The sequence below is a fragment of the Oenanthe melanoleuca genome, chromosome 2 (genome assembly GCF_029582105.1).
Source record: "Oenanthe melanoleuca isolate GR-GAL-2019-014 chromosome 2, OMel1.0, whole genome shotgun sequence".
Taxonomy (NCBI): Eukaryota; Metazoa; Chordata; class Aves; order Passeriformes; family Muscicapidae; genus Oenanthe; species Oenanthe melanoleuca.
In genome coordinates this window covers 100,252,629-100,266,654 of record NC_079335.1, presented here as the reverse complement: position 1 = coordinate 100,266,654, position 14,026 = coordinate 100,252,629, and the positions used below count along the sequence as shown (strand labels likewise).

At 36.1% G+C, this 14,026-nt stretch overlaps 1 protein-coding gene across 3 annotated transcripts in view; it reads right to left on the bottom strand.

Moving 5' to 3' along the window:
- FBXL2 (F-box and leucine rich repeat protein 2) overlaps positions 1-14,026 on the bottom strand; it is a 52,395-nt gene that overhangs the window by 17,011 nt on the left and 21,358 nt on the right. The window contains exons 3-7 of one of the 3 annotated variants that reach the window (XM_056485327.1): positions 6,334-6,388; positions 4,818-4,892; positions 2,587-2,681; positions 336-404; positions 154-249 (exon numbers count right to left, since the gene is read on the bottom strand). In XM_056485327.1, the coding sequence (XP_056341302.1) occupies positions 154-249; positions 336-404; positions 2,587-2,681; positions 4,818-4,892; positions 6,334-6,388 (390 nt within the window). Of the gene's footprint in view, positions 1-153; positions 269-335; positions 405-1,495; positions 2,458-2,586; positions 2,682-4,817; positions 4,893-6,333; positions 6,389-14,026 lie in introns of those variants that run through there. The other 2 variants (XM_056485328.1, XM_056485329.1) reach the window with 2 other exon arrangements.

The following is a 14,026-nucleotide window of genomic DNA, read 5'->3' as shown; positions in this document are numbered from 1 at the left end:
AGCACCACAGTCTACAACCCAGAAGTCTTAGATATAGAATACAGCCAGTGCTGATTCATAATATAAAGGTTCAGCACCAATTTTTTAATTTTATTAAATGCTGAATAGCTCTTTAAACACTTTTCTTTAACACAGAACACTGAATCTTCTTACCTTAAGCCTTTTAAAGAACTGTTTGTGATGGCTACGCAGGATGTCAGATCCAGATGTTTCAGCTTGGAACAGAATCTGCTAAGACTGTAGCACGTGCTGCAAAACAGCAGACACACTAAAAATACCTTCAGCTACTTCTTTTTCCAAATTTTACCATCAATCAAAAAACCTCTCTGACTTACCTGTCAGTGATTTTTGTGCACCCATTCAGATTTAAGTGTTCAATGTTTCTGCAGTTCTGTGCAAAGGTCCTAAAACAGCAACAAAAAGGTGGATTATTATAATGTCCTGAGTACAATGCAGTCACTAGAGTGTGCTCTGTCCTGTACCTCCTCCCACATCGAACAAAAAGCCTGATCTTCAAGCCACAGAGTAATTGCAAAGTATGCCTCAAGTACATTTGTCTCAGTGGTTGCTTTTTCCTTTTCCTTCTGCAAGTTTCTGGTCTTAGGCAAGTGCTGGTTCTCTCTCAAACACCACTTGGGCAAGGTGGTTATTTCTGTCATATATAAGACAGAACTTGCTTCAAATACCCTAACAGAAAACTCAAAGAGCATAAACAGCTTCAAGTGTAACATCAGTTAAAACATCAGGCTTCTGGGGAGAGTTTTCGCATATCTCATAACTGAAGCCTTTGCAAGTCTTAATAAGGAGATTGCTCCCAAAACAAATGGAAAGGGACACACCTGGAACAAAAGCAAAGTGTGACCTAAGCTTACTGAACTACCAGTGGAAAACCCTGTAGCTGCAGACTGCTTCTTTATTATTTTAAAAATTAAAAAGCATCAGTGTGCACTACTGGGTATGAATTTTAAGGATGATTGGAGCTATTATACTGCTGAGAGCCTGCATGTATCATTATACTAATAACCCTGAACAAATACATAAACTTTCTTTTCATCTGTGCAAAGTAATATTTACAGCTACATTGCATTTCAGAACACTGTTTTTATGCCCCTGTTTCCTTCAACTGCATGGATTTTATTGCAGGAGGGAATGAAACACACAAAACCAGTTTTGTCTGGAGGCTTGCCCTGGTTAACAGATCTCACTACATGCACTTCTGGCTCTTCAGCATGGATTGAAAACAATGGAAAAAAGCCCCAGCAAGCAGTTATACTGGTGAGAGTTTCCACTTGAATTCTCAAAACAGCTATTCCAAAATTCATATAGGAGGGAGATTTACAATCAAGACACTCTTCAAATCACTTGGAAAGATTTTACACTTCGAAGGAACAGCAAACTGCCTCTGAGATTCAAGCGTGGGGCATATCCTGACAGACCTGCCACAAGCAGTAAGTGGTTACATGGCCAATACCTACATCAGTAATTGGCTACTTACTCAAAAGTTGATGTAGAAGAAGGATAAATAGAGAAATTAGTGTCACCCACAAAACTAATCAACCTGGAAACAATTCAACACAAATAGCCTTAAAGGAAAAATCACTTTCAGAATGAGTATCTGAAAATTAAGGCTGCATGAATTTACTCTAGAGACAAAAGGGAATGAATTGTACTTATAAATTTTAGGAATAGCTAAAGGTCATACAACACTAGTTTAATGCCCATTGCTTAACAAAATATTTGTTTGTATTTTCCACTTGAGAATGACCATTTCACATCAGACTGAACACCATCCAGCCCACGCTCCAGGAAGAGAGGAGGAAAGCATAAGTGCAAAAAGCCATACCCCAAGCCTTCCTCCAGATGTTCTTTGAGCCCTAAAGTACTTGTGGTTTAGGGACCCGTCAGCTGGAGGTAGAATCTTTGGGTTTAAATACTCACAGAAATATCCAGAGGAACCTGGCTAAACAGTTTGCATTGAAAAAAGTTTGTACGTATTCAAACATTCTTCTGGGAACAAACTGCACAGTTCAGTTCATATACTGTGTGAAAGAAGGGACACTCTCCTCTCTAGAGCCTCCCAAGGTGTTCTTGTTGCCTGCCTGTTCTTATTTAGACCAAGAAAGAGAATCTCAGATATTTTCTGATTTTGTAGGCACTAAATTGTGTCAATTTTTATCCTTCCTCCTATTGCTAGGGTCACCTCTTGTCCAGACTAGATGACAGACAGTAAAATGACCACTAATCTTGATACTCTGACTATTGAAGGGAGCTAGAGTATAGTCTGAAAACATTTTAACCACTTGAAAATGGAGCACTATCAACATAATCCTAGAGGAAGAAAAATACATGTTTCTGAAAAGCACAGCTTTCATTTCTTAGTTCATTTCTAGAAAATAACAGAAGCTATATTTTGATCTCAAACTGATGACTCATTTAGTTAACATTAAGGTAATTAGTACTTACCCAAGGATCACATTTTGGTCATCAGTCAGGACTCAGAAATACAAAAGGACATAACAGTAATCTAATCGCATTTGGTATGCACATCAGGAAACAAGTGATGTCTTAATCAAGAATTTTACTTACTTTAAAGAGGAGTCTCCAACACCAAGACATCCTCTCAGACTAAGCTGTCTCAGGAACCCACCACACCTTTTTGATATATTTTCCACAACACGACCCTTAAACCAAATAAAAGGAAGATTTAGCTGAGTTTTATTCTGTCCATCTCTAATACTAACGTCCTGGCCATCACTATGGGAAATATTTGCTTATCATAGCTTGTTTCTTGGTCCATAAGTAACATCGTTTATCTTATCACTCTTAAGAATTTACACCAAAACAAACAAACTGAAAATCATATATTTTTTAAAGCTTTTCAAATACTCAGTAAAGGCCAAATACCTTTACTGGAAGGATAAATTCTTCAATGAATAACATACAAGTTCAATGTACATTGCAGAAAAAACCCAAATCCTAAAGAATTATTCAAAGAAAATAAAAACAAATAATGAGATAAGTTTTCCCAAACTCATCTATTTCTTTAATCACATAAAACCTCCTAAAAACCAGCATATTAAAGAATACAACTTAAGTGCATTCAAAAGCATCTAGCTATTTGAATAGTTTGTCACTCAAAAGAACTAGTTTTTCAACCTACCCCAGCTTACAATTGGTCCCACATACCAGGAAATCCTAAGGTACATTTAAATTCAAGATCACACATTTTTGATAGAAAAGAAAAACGTTTTATAGGGTCCCCCTCCCACTTTATTCTCTACCATGTGAAGTCTTAAATACAGAAAACTTCATAAAACCTAATTTTTCATATTTTGATATCCTCAAATCAAGTACTGACTGAAAAATCACCAAACAGCATGACATCCAACTGAGCACAAAGTTGTCAAATACAATTGGGAGCTTTTACCTGTCCTAAATTCACGGACAAAAATATACAATACTAAAACAGCTAGACTGAGATTGTAACTCAGTTTCACTCCTTCTCCTGAATCCCATGCTGCAAATATCTCAGCATCTCAGAGGGCAACACCACTAGGTAAAATGACAAAACATTTTGACAAAAATATGACAAAAATACAGAAAACTTGAAAATACAATACTGTGTTTCTAAATACCAAAATGATTGCAAACACAGAAAAGGCCTATCAACAGGAAGGCCTGCCGACCTGTGGGAGTTTTACTTTATTTCTTACCAAATCAGGAACACAAGATTTTTAAAGGCAATTGAAAATGTGACATTAAAGCTCCAAGTCTTCTTTGACACATTTAGACTGAGGCAGATGCCAAAAATCTTTCTCTTATCTCTGAAAGATCCTCTTGTTTAAGATGAGGAGAGCACAGGAGTTGGCAATAAAGTTTTAAAAGAGTGGTGAAAAAAATTTACCCTCTATGTTACTGTAAAACTTTAGGAACAGTTTGTAACCATGATAAACAAAATAGAGCAAATTATTTTATTCATGCAACTAGGAAGCTAAAACATAAAATATAGAAGTAAATCTATTATTGTAGCCCACATTTAACTTGTATCAAACAACAAATAATAAACCAGTTCAGAATGAATCAAGAACTTGTTGCTCCCCAATCATATTTCTCTTCATTTTCAGATGTCGTATTTTATTTTGTTAAGCACATCTATGACAGCACTAATGCAGATGTTTTCCTTATAGAAGAAAAATCTGCCCTAAAACCTTTCATTATATACTGGAAATGACTTTAACTCACAGTTACCTGCATTTCACACAAGGTTCAAACCTTATAAAACAAATTGTCATAAAACAGTAATTAGATACACAAATCAAATCTAGGCAATTCTACAGTAAGAAAGGTTGTCCAGTATTTTAGTGCTTCAATCTCCAAATCCTGTAGCCAAGTGTCCAGTGAGCTTCCAGCACTAGATGGCCCCCTCATAGAGGGATTTGGGACCAGCAAAACTATCCTCTAGATTGTAAAAGTGATTCCAAGAATCTCACTCCATCCAGAGGCACTGTTTACACCTTTCCTTTCTGGAAATGAGCAGGCTTGAATTTCTAGCGCCCTATACGTATATGATACATGAAAATCATCTGATACACAGCTGGCAACCAAAACTGAAACACGCATCCAGTACAAAAACAAAACAAAAAAAAAAGGCAAATACAGAGCTCTTTTTCATTTGCTCCTTCACAGTACTATTTTCTTGAACTTAGTCTTTAAAATGTGTGAAAACAAGCACAGTATGTGGGGCACTCAAAATGGGCTATGCTCTTAAACATCTCCATAGGAATGAAAAATACCCTAAAAATGAAAAAGACACTAACCTCTATATCCGTTTGGAAGTTAAAAAGGTCTATTCTTTGCCAATTGCTTCCATCCAGAGCTAAAACATTCCACGCCTACGGAAAACAAATACAGTTTATTTATTTATTACCTGTATTGCCCACTCCCTTCATTTTCCTCTCAGTAATGCAAATATTACAAACTTGGCAATTTCAGGCAGCATTTTAAAAAAAAGTAGATAGTACTACTCATACAGTATGAAGTAGCTAAAAACACAGAATTTGTATAAATTAATCTCCAATCTCCTAAACGGATTACATTTCAAAGGTTAACTTGTGGCTAAAAGACATACAAGAAAGCAAGACATTAAATGTTAAGCACGTACAAAGAAAGATTTATCCCTTCATTCTTAAAAAGCTTTTATAAAGTTTCCTAATGAATTACTTTTGCTAGATCTAAATGGAAAAAATAGCAGCTGCAGATGAGATTCCTTTCAATAAAACCACAGTTCCTCAACCTTACTGGTTACTATTCTGAGAAAAGAGAAACCTTTCAGAAAACTGCTGACTTTCCACTATTCGGACCAGGCCTTTCCTTTCCATGTGCTAAGTTACATGTACATGTTTGAGAACTTGTCCTTCATTGTCAAAGCAATAGTTATTCAAAGTAATGCAAAATTTAAAAGCCAGAGAAACACAGATATGTGCAGAAAATGAGAAAAAAGAGAATACTGCATCCAACTAATAGGTAGTTTCAGAGAAAGATACAATTTACTCAATCACTTTGATTTTCTTACACAGTTTTGTAGGTTTTAGATGAAACCTGTTGTTACCTGACTCACAAGACTTACTGAAGTTGCAGGACAGGGTGATATGGGTAAAGAATGAAATAACTACACACTTAATTATACATTAAAACAACCAACCAACCAATTAAACCCCAAACCAAACCCAATTGTAAGAGAAGGAAGAAAAATATGAAATGAAGTTCATTCATGTTGTATAATAATATAGTTTACTGCACACAGCTGATGTAGAAACAGAGTAGTATTCATTTTATGTCAAGAAAAAAATGAAGACAAGCTAAACATTAAAAATTACTTAGCATGCCTTCACTAATATCTTGTGTGTGCCTTTTTCCTCCACTTGTAATCCATCTGCTTAACACCTTTTGTACTTGGCAAGAAAATGATGGATGTATTTAGACACATGGTGCACATCAACGAAACTACATGGAATTTTAAGCAATTACACCTGAAGAATAGTGTTGTACAGCCACATGCTTTATAAAAAGCAAATGCCATCATGCTACACTGGGCTTAATCCCTTCTCCAGATACAGTGCATACATGACTGGATATCTTTTCCACAGCCTTTAGACAGAACTCCTATACACAGCAACTAAGTCCACAACTACATGCAAAACTGGGACTGTTCATTTGCTTTAATAAACTAAGAGACTGAGAATTTTTTTTTTTTTAACAGGAAGCAGATTGCAATGAATCCCATTATTTGCATGTAATTAAGGAACACCAAAAAACTCCAAAAGAAATACATACCTTGGAAACTTGTGCACAGCGACACAAAGTAACTATGTCCAAGAAAGAAAATATTCTAGAAAGAAAGGAAAACAACTACAATTAAAATACTTAATTATAAATTTGGACTACCATATGAATTCACAGCTGTGTAGTTCTACAGAAATACACCAGTTACACAAGAAGCAGGTTAAATGCTATATGAGCATTTTACCAAATTTTTTTTGGTTATTGAGACTGATAGGATAATATCATAGCTATCATCTAAAAACTGTCAAAATTAACATATGAGAAGGTATGAGAACTCAGCAGGTGCTGCTTCTAAAAATCTATTTTCTGTTCCCTCTCCCTACTATAACAAATAATTTTTTCTTCTTAATTCAGAGAAACTTGCTTATATTATTTTAATTGTGCTACAATTAAAGAAATAACTTACAGGAATACAGATGAAGATTTCAGACGTTGGTGAAGAGTGAGAATAGATAACACACAGATAAATCCAAGTTCAAAAATCTAAGTATTTATTCAAGGGACAATGACACAAATTTCTGAAAGGGTTTCACAGCGACTACCAAGTCTAACAAAGTATCTTTTTACAAAGTTTAATCTACAAGAAACAACTACAGCTGAAAATTCAGATTTAGTATTCTGATCATGGAACCAATTTCTCAGGGTTGTCAACTCTTAACAGTTTACAGTAAGAAACTTTTCATTGTCAAAATAAATTTTGCTAAATATCATTTCCAAACACCAATAAAATTGGTGCAGAGAATGTTCTCAGTGAAAAAGAAATCATTAGCTTAAGCATAAAATATAGATCCTATTTAAAAATAATTTTCTATTACAGAGAATGAAAGCTATGAAATATATGAAAAATGTTCCTTTAATTAACTGATAAACTGCTATCTGTTTGCCAAGGAACTTTTACAGTCATCAAAACCATGAACGGTAGTAAGAACAATTTCATATTATAGTTAGATGTTAACATTGAGGAGCAAACAACTGGTAAGAGATATTGAATTTAATCACATAACATTCTGATTACTGTGTTTCAAATGACAATCTGAACCTAGAGCTCAAAATGGATGCCTACATCTTAGGCACTGTTTTAGCTGTGGTAAGAGCAAAAAATGTAATAAAAGTACTTCTTAAACATAACAACCTTCTGGATATTTATGATGATCACTTCAAATAGTAGTCTTCCAATATTTCATTTGGCACCTGGAAATTTTTTTCTTCTCTTTTTTTTACTATACAGCAATACACTTTCTCAAAAAAACTAATAGCCAAGTAAACAGAATGACAGATGTTTTCAGAAGCTACGAAGCAGTTTATAATATCCTGTCAATAACATTTATTTTGATAGCATCTATTTTGACATTTGAACATCCTTTTTAAGGCCTATCCACTTCAGGAAACTTAGTGGGATTTAATGCACAACATACACATTGTGCTCTGTAAATAGCTGGACTGTTCAGATAAACACTGAACATCTCTCTTTTAAGATCAGCATAAATATCAGCGACTCACCAGGAACTCTCTTCTGAAATCACCTTTCTCCCCACTGTGGGAGTCCAGAGTATTCCTCTGGCTTCCCTGGAAGGTTTAAGACCCCCCTGGCAGGGTCCCCAAAGACCCTGGAATGAGACCCAGGTGTCTCAGGGGCTGGATTTAGCTCCTTGGAACAATTTACCAACATTGAGAGAAGAAATGCAAGCCACAAAAATAAACAGAGTGTAAATTAGACTGTTAGAATGTAGAATTAGCAGATTTCTAGAATGTTTGTGATAAGGGACATGTGGCCAAGATGGAGAATTGGGGGTGTGGATACCTCTTCCTCCTTCTTCTCCGTGTCATCCATGCTGGGTGACACACTGGCACTTTTAGATTGGATGAGAACAGATCTGGACCATGTAACAAGATTGTATTGTATTGGGGGTCATTTGTAAATACCTTGTACGTAGTTTAGACTATAAAAGATAAGTCCTGCCTCTGCCAGGCAGATTCTGCCCTGGACGTCTGGCGAGCAGACCGCTGTTAGCTGGACAAAGCATTCCTGAGATAAGAAACAATAAACAACCATGAAAACCTCTAAGAACAGCCTCCTGCAGTCTCTCATCGGCGGGCATTGGAAAGAGCTGGGTTCCAGACCACCTGCATGTCCTCCAGAGTGATCTCAGGTCTAAGGAGACACCTCGGGATGTGACACCCACCATGAGGGAAATGTCACCAGATGAGGATGTGGAGATTACACAAGAGCAGCAAAAGCTTCTTGGCTTGCAGAAGCTTCCTCATGGAACCACTGTGAGAGTGGAACCTGAGGGTTATCTCAAATTTACAGAAGCAGAAAAGACAGATTTCCATGTTAATTGTAACAAAGAAAGAACTTATGACACAGTACTCTTGCCTAAATAAGAACATGACATGCTTTAGAAGTGGGGTATCCAGTTCTACCGAAATAAGAAGCAGCAGAAGAAGATGTAAGATGTTGAGTAAAGGGTATTTTACACACCCCCCACTACTCTTGAGTTGTCTAGCAGTCTTTCTTCATGTTTCATTGTTTAGTGCTGTTAAGAGATTAACGCTGATGCAGGATTTCTGCTAAAAAGAAAAAGTTAAACTAAAATCAAATGGAGAACAAATGTATTTATTTTTGCTTTGTTCTGTATGAAGTGACTTCAAAAAGTTAAAAACTGAAAGTGGTTACTCTCTATTAAGAGAAGAAATATTTTAGAAATATTTTAGAAATATTTTAGCATTTGTGATGCTTTTAGGGTTTTTTGTCCTTAGAGAAGAACTTTCCTGAAAGGCAGCCCAAGCTGTCCCCATCAAAACAGGTAACAACATTAAGACGCACTAACAGCAATCAAAAGCACAATTATTACCCTTCGCTTAAACAGCACAATGGGCAAGAGATGCCAGTAAATACTCTTAAAATTTCGAAGAGGCATCTTGCACACATGCTTGAAAACACGTTTTTTCATGTTTTTCTATTTATTTACCCTCTATAATACAGCCTTTCATGTGTCTTTAAAGACTTTAAATGCAACCAACAAAAGGAGATGAAAACATTGATACTGTCAGTCACCTGTCAGACAGTGACATTGTCTGGCATTTGGGTGAAGGCAGGCACTTGCTACTTTAAAAAGGGCAGCTGCTGGTTGTATAGCACTTCTGTCCTCTATGACCACAGCTATGCAGGTGGAAGCAGCCAGCAGCAGGACTCATTTCCACTTTAGTCTTTGGCATGTATTAATACAAGGAAATAGAAATTAAGTTAATAAATTCATAGTAACATCGAGGATCCTCTATCCTGAGTTCTAGTGCCCCACGCTATTCAGTTCTCCATAGTTAGCCTGTATTGAGCTCAAGAATGAAAACACACCAACACTTGGTGCCCTTCAAGCCTTTTCATCCCTAGGCACACACCACTCTGGACACATGCCTCATGACTTTGGCCTTGGAGACCTTGCAATGCTAACAGTCCCTGCAGCACATGTGAACTTCATGCCAAAGAGTTGTATAAGTTCAGAGTTCCTCAACCTCCTCATGGCAAACTACCATTTGGCTAAAACCTAACTTAGAGAAAAGGATCTCTTCTTTATTTGAAAGCCTTCAAGACACAGAAAATCATCACCTTCTCTGGTAGTTTGTTCCACTGGTTAATCACTCTGTCAAAATGTTTCCCTTATTTCCAAGGTGAATGTCCAACTTCCAGCTCTATGCTGTTTTCTGCTTTTCTTCACCAAATAAAAGAGTGCTTTAGCAGTTCATACTTTCTCCTCATCAAGTTTAAAAACCATTTATCATGCCATCTTTAATTCCTATTTTAACAGTTGTTTTAACTTCAGTTCTTTAAGCCTCCTTTTCTCTGCCCATTATTTTTTCAGCATGTTTCTTCAAATGTAGACATCAGAAGCATGTGCAGCATTAAAAAATTTATTAGTATCAACAAAGGTGTACACAGACATGAAATATGATTTCACTACCTCCCATTTTCAAAGCCATTTCAGGCCATTGCACCAGCCTTTTTGACACAGCATTAGACAAGAATCTTACAGAATCTCACCCATTTCACCATCACACCATGCTCTGAGAGTACACAGCCCAGGCCACAGCTCTTTCCATAGCATTCCTTACTCTGCATACCTATCCATGTAAAATTAATCTGAGAAATTAATCTTTTTTGAACATATACGATTTATCATGTTATTAATGAAATTCCTTAGGAGTGTCATGTCTTCATAAGGATTAACCATTACAGTTCTTTTGTGTCATTTACAACTTAACCCCCTTAACATGCACTGATAAACTGGATACACATTGTTTACTTTTAAAATTAAAACACCAAACACTAGAAGTCAAAGGCATAAGTAGAAAAATGTCATATTGGTTGGTAAAGCCAACCAATTTTTTAATTTCAAAGAATAATACTGTCAAATAACTTATTTTCCAAAACCACAAAAGTCACACTCCTCTCTCTGAATCTTTAATCAAATGATTCTAAGGTGAATTTCTCCACTGCATATTGAATAGGCTGAGATTTCTGGCCATCTCTCTCTTGCCTGCTTAAAAGGGCTTTTTTTTTTTTTTGCAATTAGGATTCATATTCTTCTAGTCTGGAATTTGCTTGATACCCAAGACTCACCAAAACTCAGCATAAGAGGGCTACAGACCTTCTAGACACTTTCACTGCAATTTACATGGTTCTGCCAACAAGAAGTGGTTATCTACGGACTCCATCATTTTCCCACATATTTCCACATGTGCTTCATTACTACCTTCTGCTATAAACAGAACAATGTCTTTCCAAACACAGAGACAGCTAACTCCTAACAGTTCCTTCCCTAAGGAGCCACAGAAAGAAACAGCTATTTCTCAAAACCCCAACACTGTACAGTGTACCTCCTACAGAGGGAGAAATCAATTTGTGCAAGAGTCAAACTGCTTCTCTTTTGCTTTTGTAAGGCCCTTCCACATTTGATCACATGGAGAATAAGCTTTTGAAGCAATAGCCTGGCAATTACTTACTAAAGGTATTTTGATACAATGCTATAAAGACTGATAAAAAGCGGATAACAAGATGCATGCAGCGAGTACCGCACACAGACACCTGACTTCCTAGAAATTTTGGCCCTACCCCCAAAATCTGGTATGACAGAAACACCTGGTAATTTCCCAAAAAGCTTCAATAAAATCCTAAGATATGGTTTTGCTTATCACTGACTTGTGAGTGGAATTCCGCTTCAGAACTTTTGTTTTTCATGCTGTTTAAATTTACAGTGCTTTTGCACACAAGGAAGATAACAAACTTTATAAAAATGAAAACCAAAGTAATAAGGATAAGAAATGCCTCACTGAAGACAGCACATCAACTAAATAATCTGCTTAGAAGATCCTTTCAACTTTACCACACTGTTCAGTTGTTACAAAATATGCACACAACAAATCTGTTATGTCTTACCCATTATAGATGCTGGATTTCTTACTGATTTGTACAATTCCTAGCACAGCAAATCTGTTCACAATATCCAATATGGAAGAGTAAAGCCTATGTACATGGAAAAGTATCACAGAGAGAAGAAGTACAGCTTTCACAGCTTTGACTTTCCTTTTTTAGCAGTTTTTTCTCCAGATTTTCTCCACACATGCCTAAGCAACTGAGGAAATAGGCATCAGACACTCTCAGGTCACTACTAGTCATGTTCGAACACACGCAGTGGCAAAGTCTTTTAAACACTATAGAAACTGTCTTGTATTTCTCCTAAAATGTCATACTCATTAAATAAAAACCATATTTACAATTATTTATACATGGACGGTTTCTCTTCACCTAATGTCCTTCATTTTATTAAATACCCTACTAAGGTAGGAGGCATCTCACGGTTAAGTGCAGTCCAGCAGTGCATTCAAACACTAGAATAAAAATATTCAGGCTAGAAAACATACAGGTAAGATAAATAATTCATAGCCATAATCCAGAAAAGCAGAGTCTTTAATGAATATTAAATTCAAGAAATAAACTTATATCTATATGATTAAATTAACAATGTTAATACTGGTGTACTTCTGAACTTCTCCAACTTTCCAGCTAAATCCAGTAACACCTTAATCGATAAAACCAAAAAATAACACTTGTGCTGGGAGGATAAATAGCAAAGAATATTTAAATCTTATGGAATTTGACTATTTTCTATCAAAAAACAAGTATCTTTTCTGTCAGGCCTGTTTCAGTAGCAAAAGTCTGAAGAACACCAATTGCTACACAAAGCACACATCCATTGACTCATCTAATGCTTGACCTTCCAGGTCAATTATTAAAACAAACCCCTTTTCATTGCAGACGAGCTATTTTGTAAAGTAAAGCACTTAAACTAGAAATTCCATTATGTGCTCCAAAACATTCCAGTAATTTAACCCTGCAGTTTCCATTTGTAAATAACTCAGGTCTTTCTCGGCTGATCTCCACAGAAAGTCTTTCAATAACAAATGTGGCACCAAAAACCACTTCTGTACAAGCCAAACCTCCTTTTCTGTCACCAAGGTACTCATTACTACAGAACACTGACATAAGTATTGGCAATTGCAAAATACTAGGCTGACTACAGGATGTCTGACATCTATTTTCCATTTAAACAGAAATCAGCTTTGCTGGATTCATTTTGGAGAGGGCAGCATCTAACCTTTTATGGTCTATATCTTACTTGCAAGACAAGTGGATCCCATTACTCACTCTTTAAAATAAGTTTTATTTATCTGTAAAGTATGACCACGTATAACAACACAACAGCAATCTTTTCTGATACTGCCAGTATCTGAAATAAAATTCCTAATGATAAATTCAAAAAGGGCCAGTTCTGTTCAATTTTCCAGCCTCAGCTAGTCTATACTTTTTTAATATAGATTTTATTTCTATGAAGTGATTTTATGAAGTACAAATTTAGCAACTATAACACATCTTACTAAATAGAAGCAGTTAGCCTAATGATTAGTTCACAGTGGTTTAAATTGCAGCCCACAGACCTAATCCAACTTCCTGGCCATTCCAACTGTTTTACAGTCTATTTTTCCACATGAGTGAAGGAATTATAATCTGGGCACTGAACAGCCAAAAATCCACTATATCCACCCTGCACATTAGTGGCTAGCTAGGTAAGTGGATAAATAACATGATGCACTGGTGACATGCAGCCTAGGGATACCCCATAAACCAAGATCATTACTGCCACAGATGTGATGTGCTTTGGTTAGTTGTTGGAGTAGGATCCAGCAGACTTGATACAACCTGTATCTCTGCTACTGACCTGGAGGATGATCTTGAACAAAAGACTTCTCTTCCTCATGTCTGTGTTTGCATCATGAACACACAGATAATAACGTTCACCTCTTCTGTAAATACTTCATGAACTACAGACCAAAAATGTCTAAGCATTTTAATGTATGGTTTTCTAATTAAGCTGTCTAGCACCAATATTTAAGAAACATTTTTTTCTCTTCAGAAAGTAAGAGTATCTTTTGACTGCCTTTTTGTTCTTTGGTGGCACTTTTCACATGGAAATGAGGAACATTTCTCTCTCTGTCTCCCATTGCTCCATATAAAAAGCAGACTTCATTATATCACATCTGAATATTTAGTTCTGATAACAAATGAGTAAGAGACTTAGTTAAAATAAACTCCAGTTTCAAGGTAAATAAAGCCTTAAGTCAAATTAAT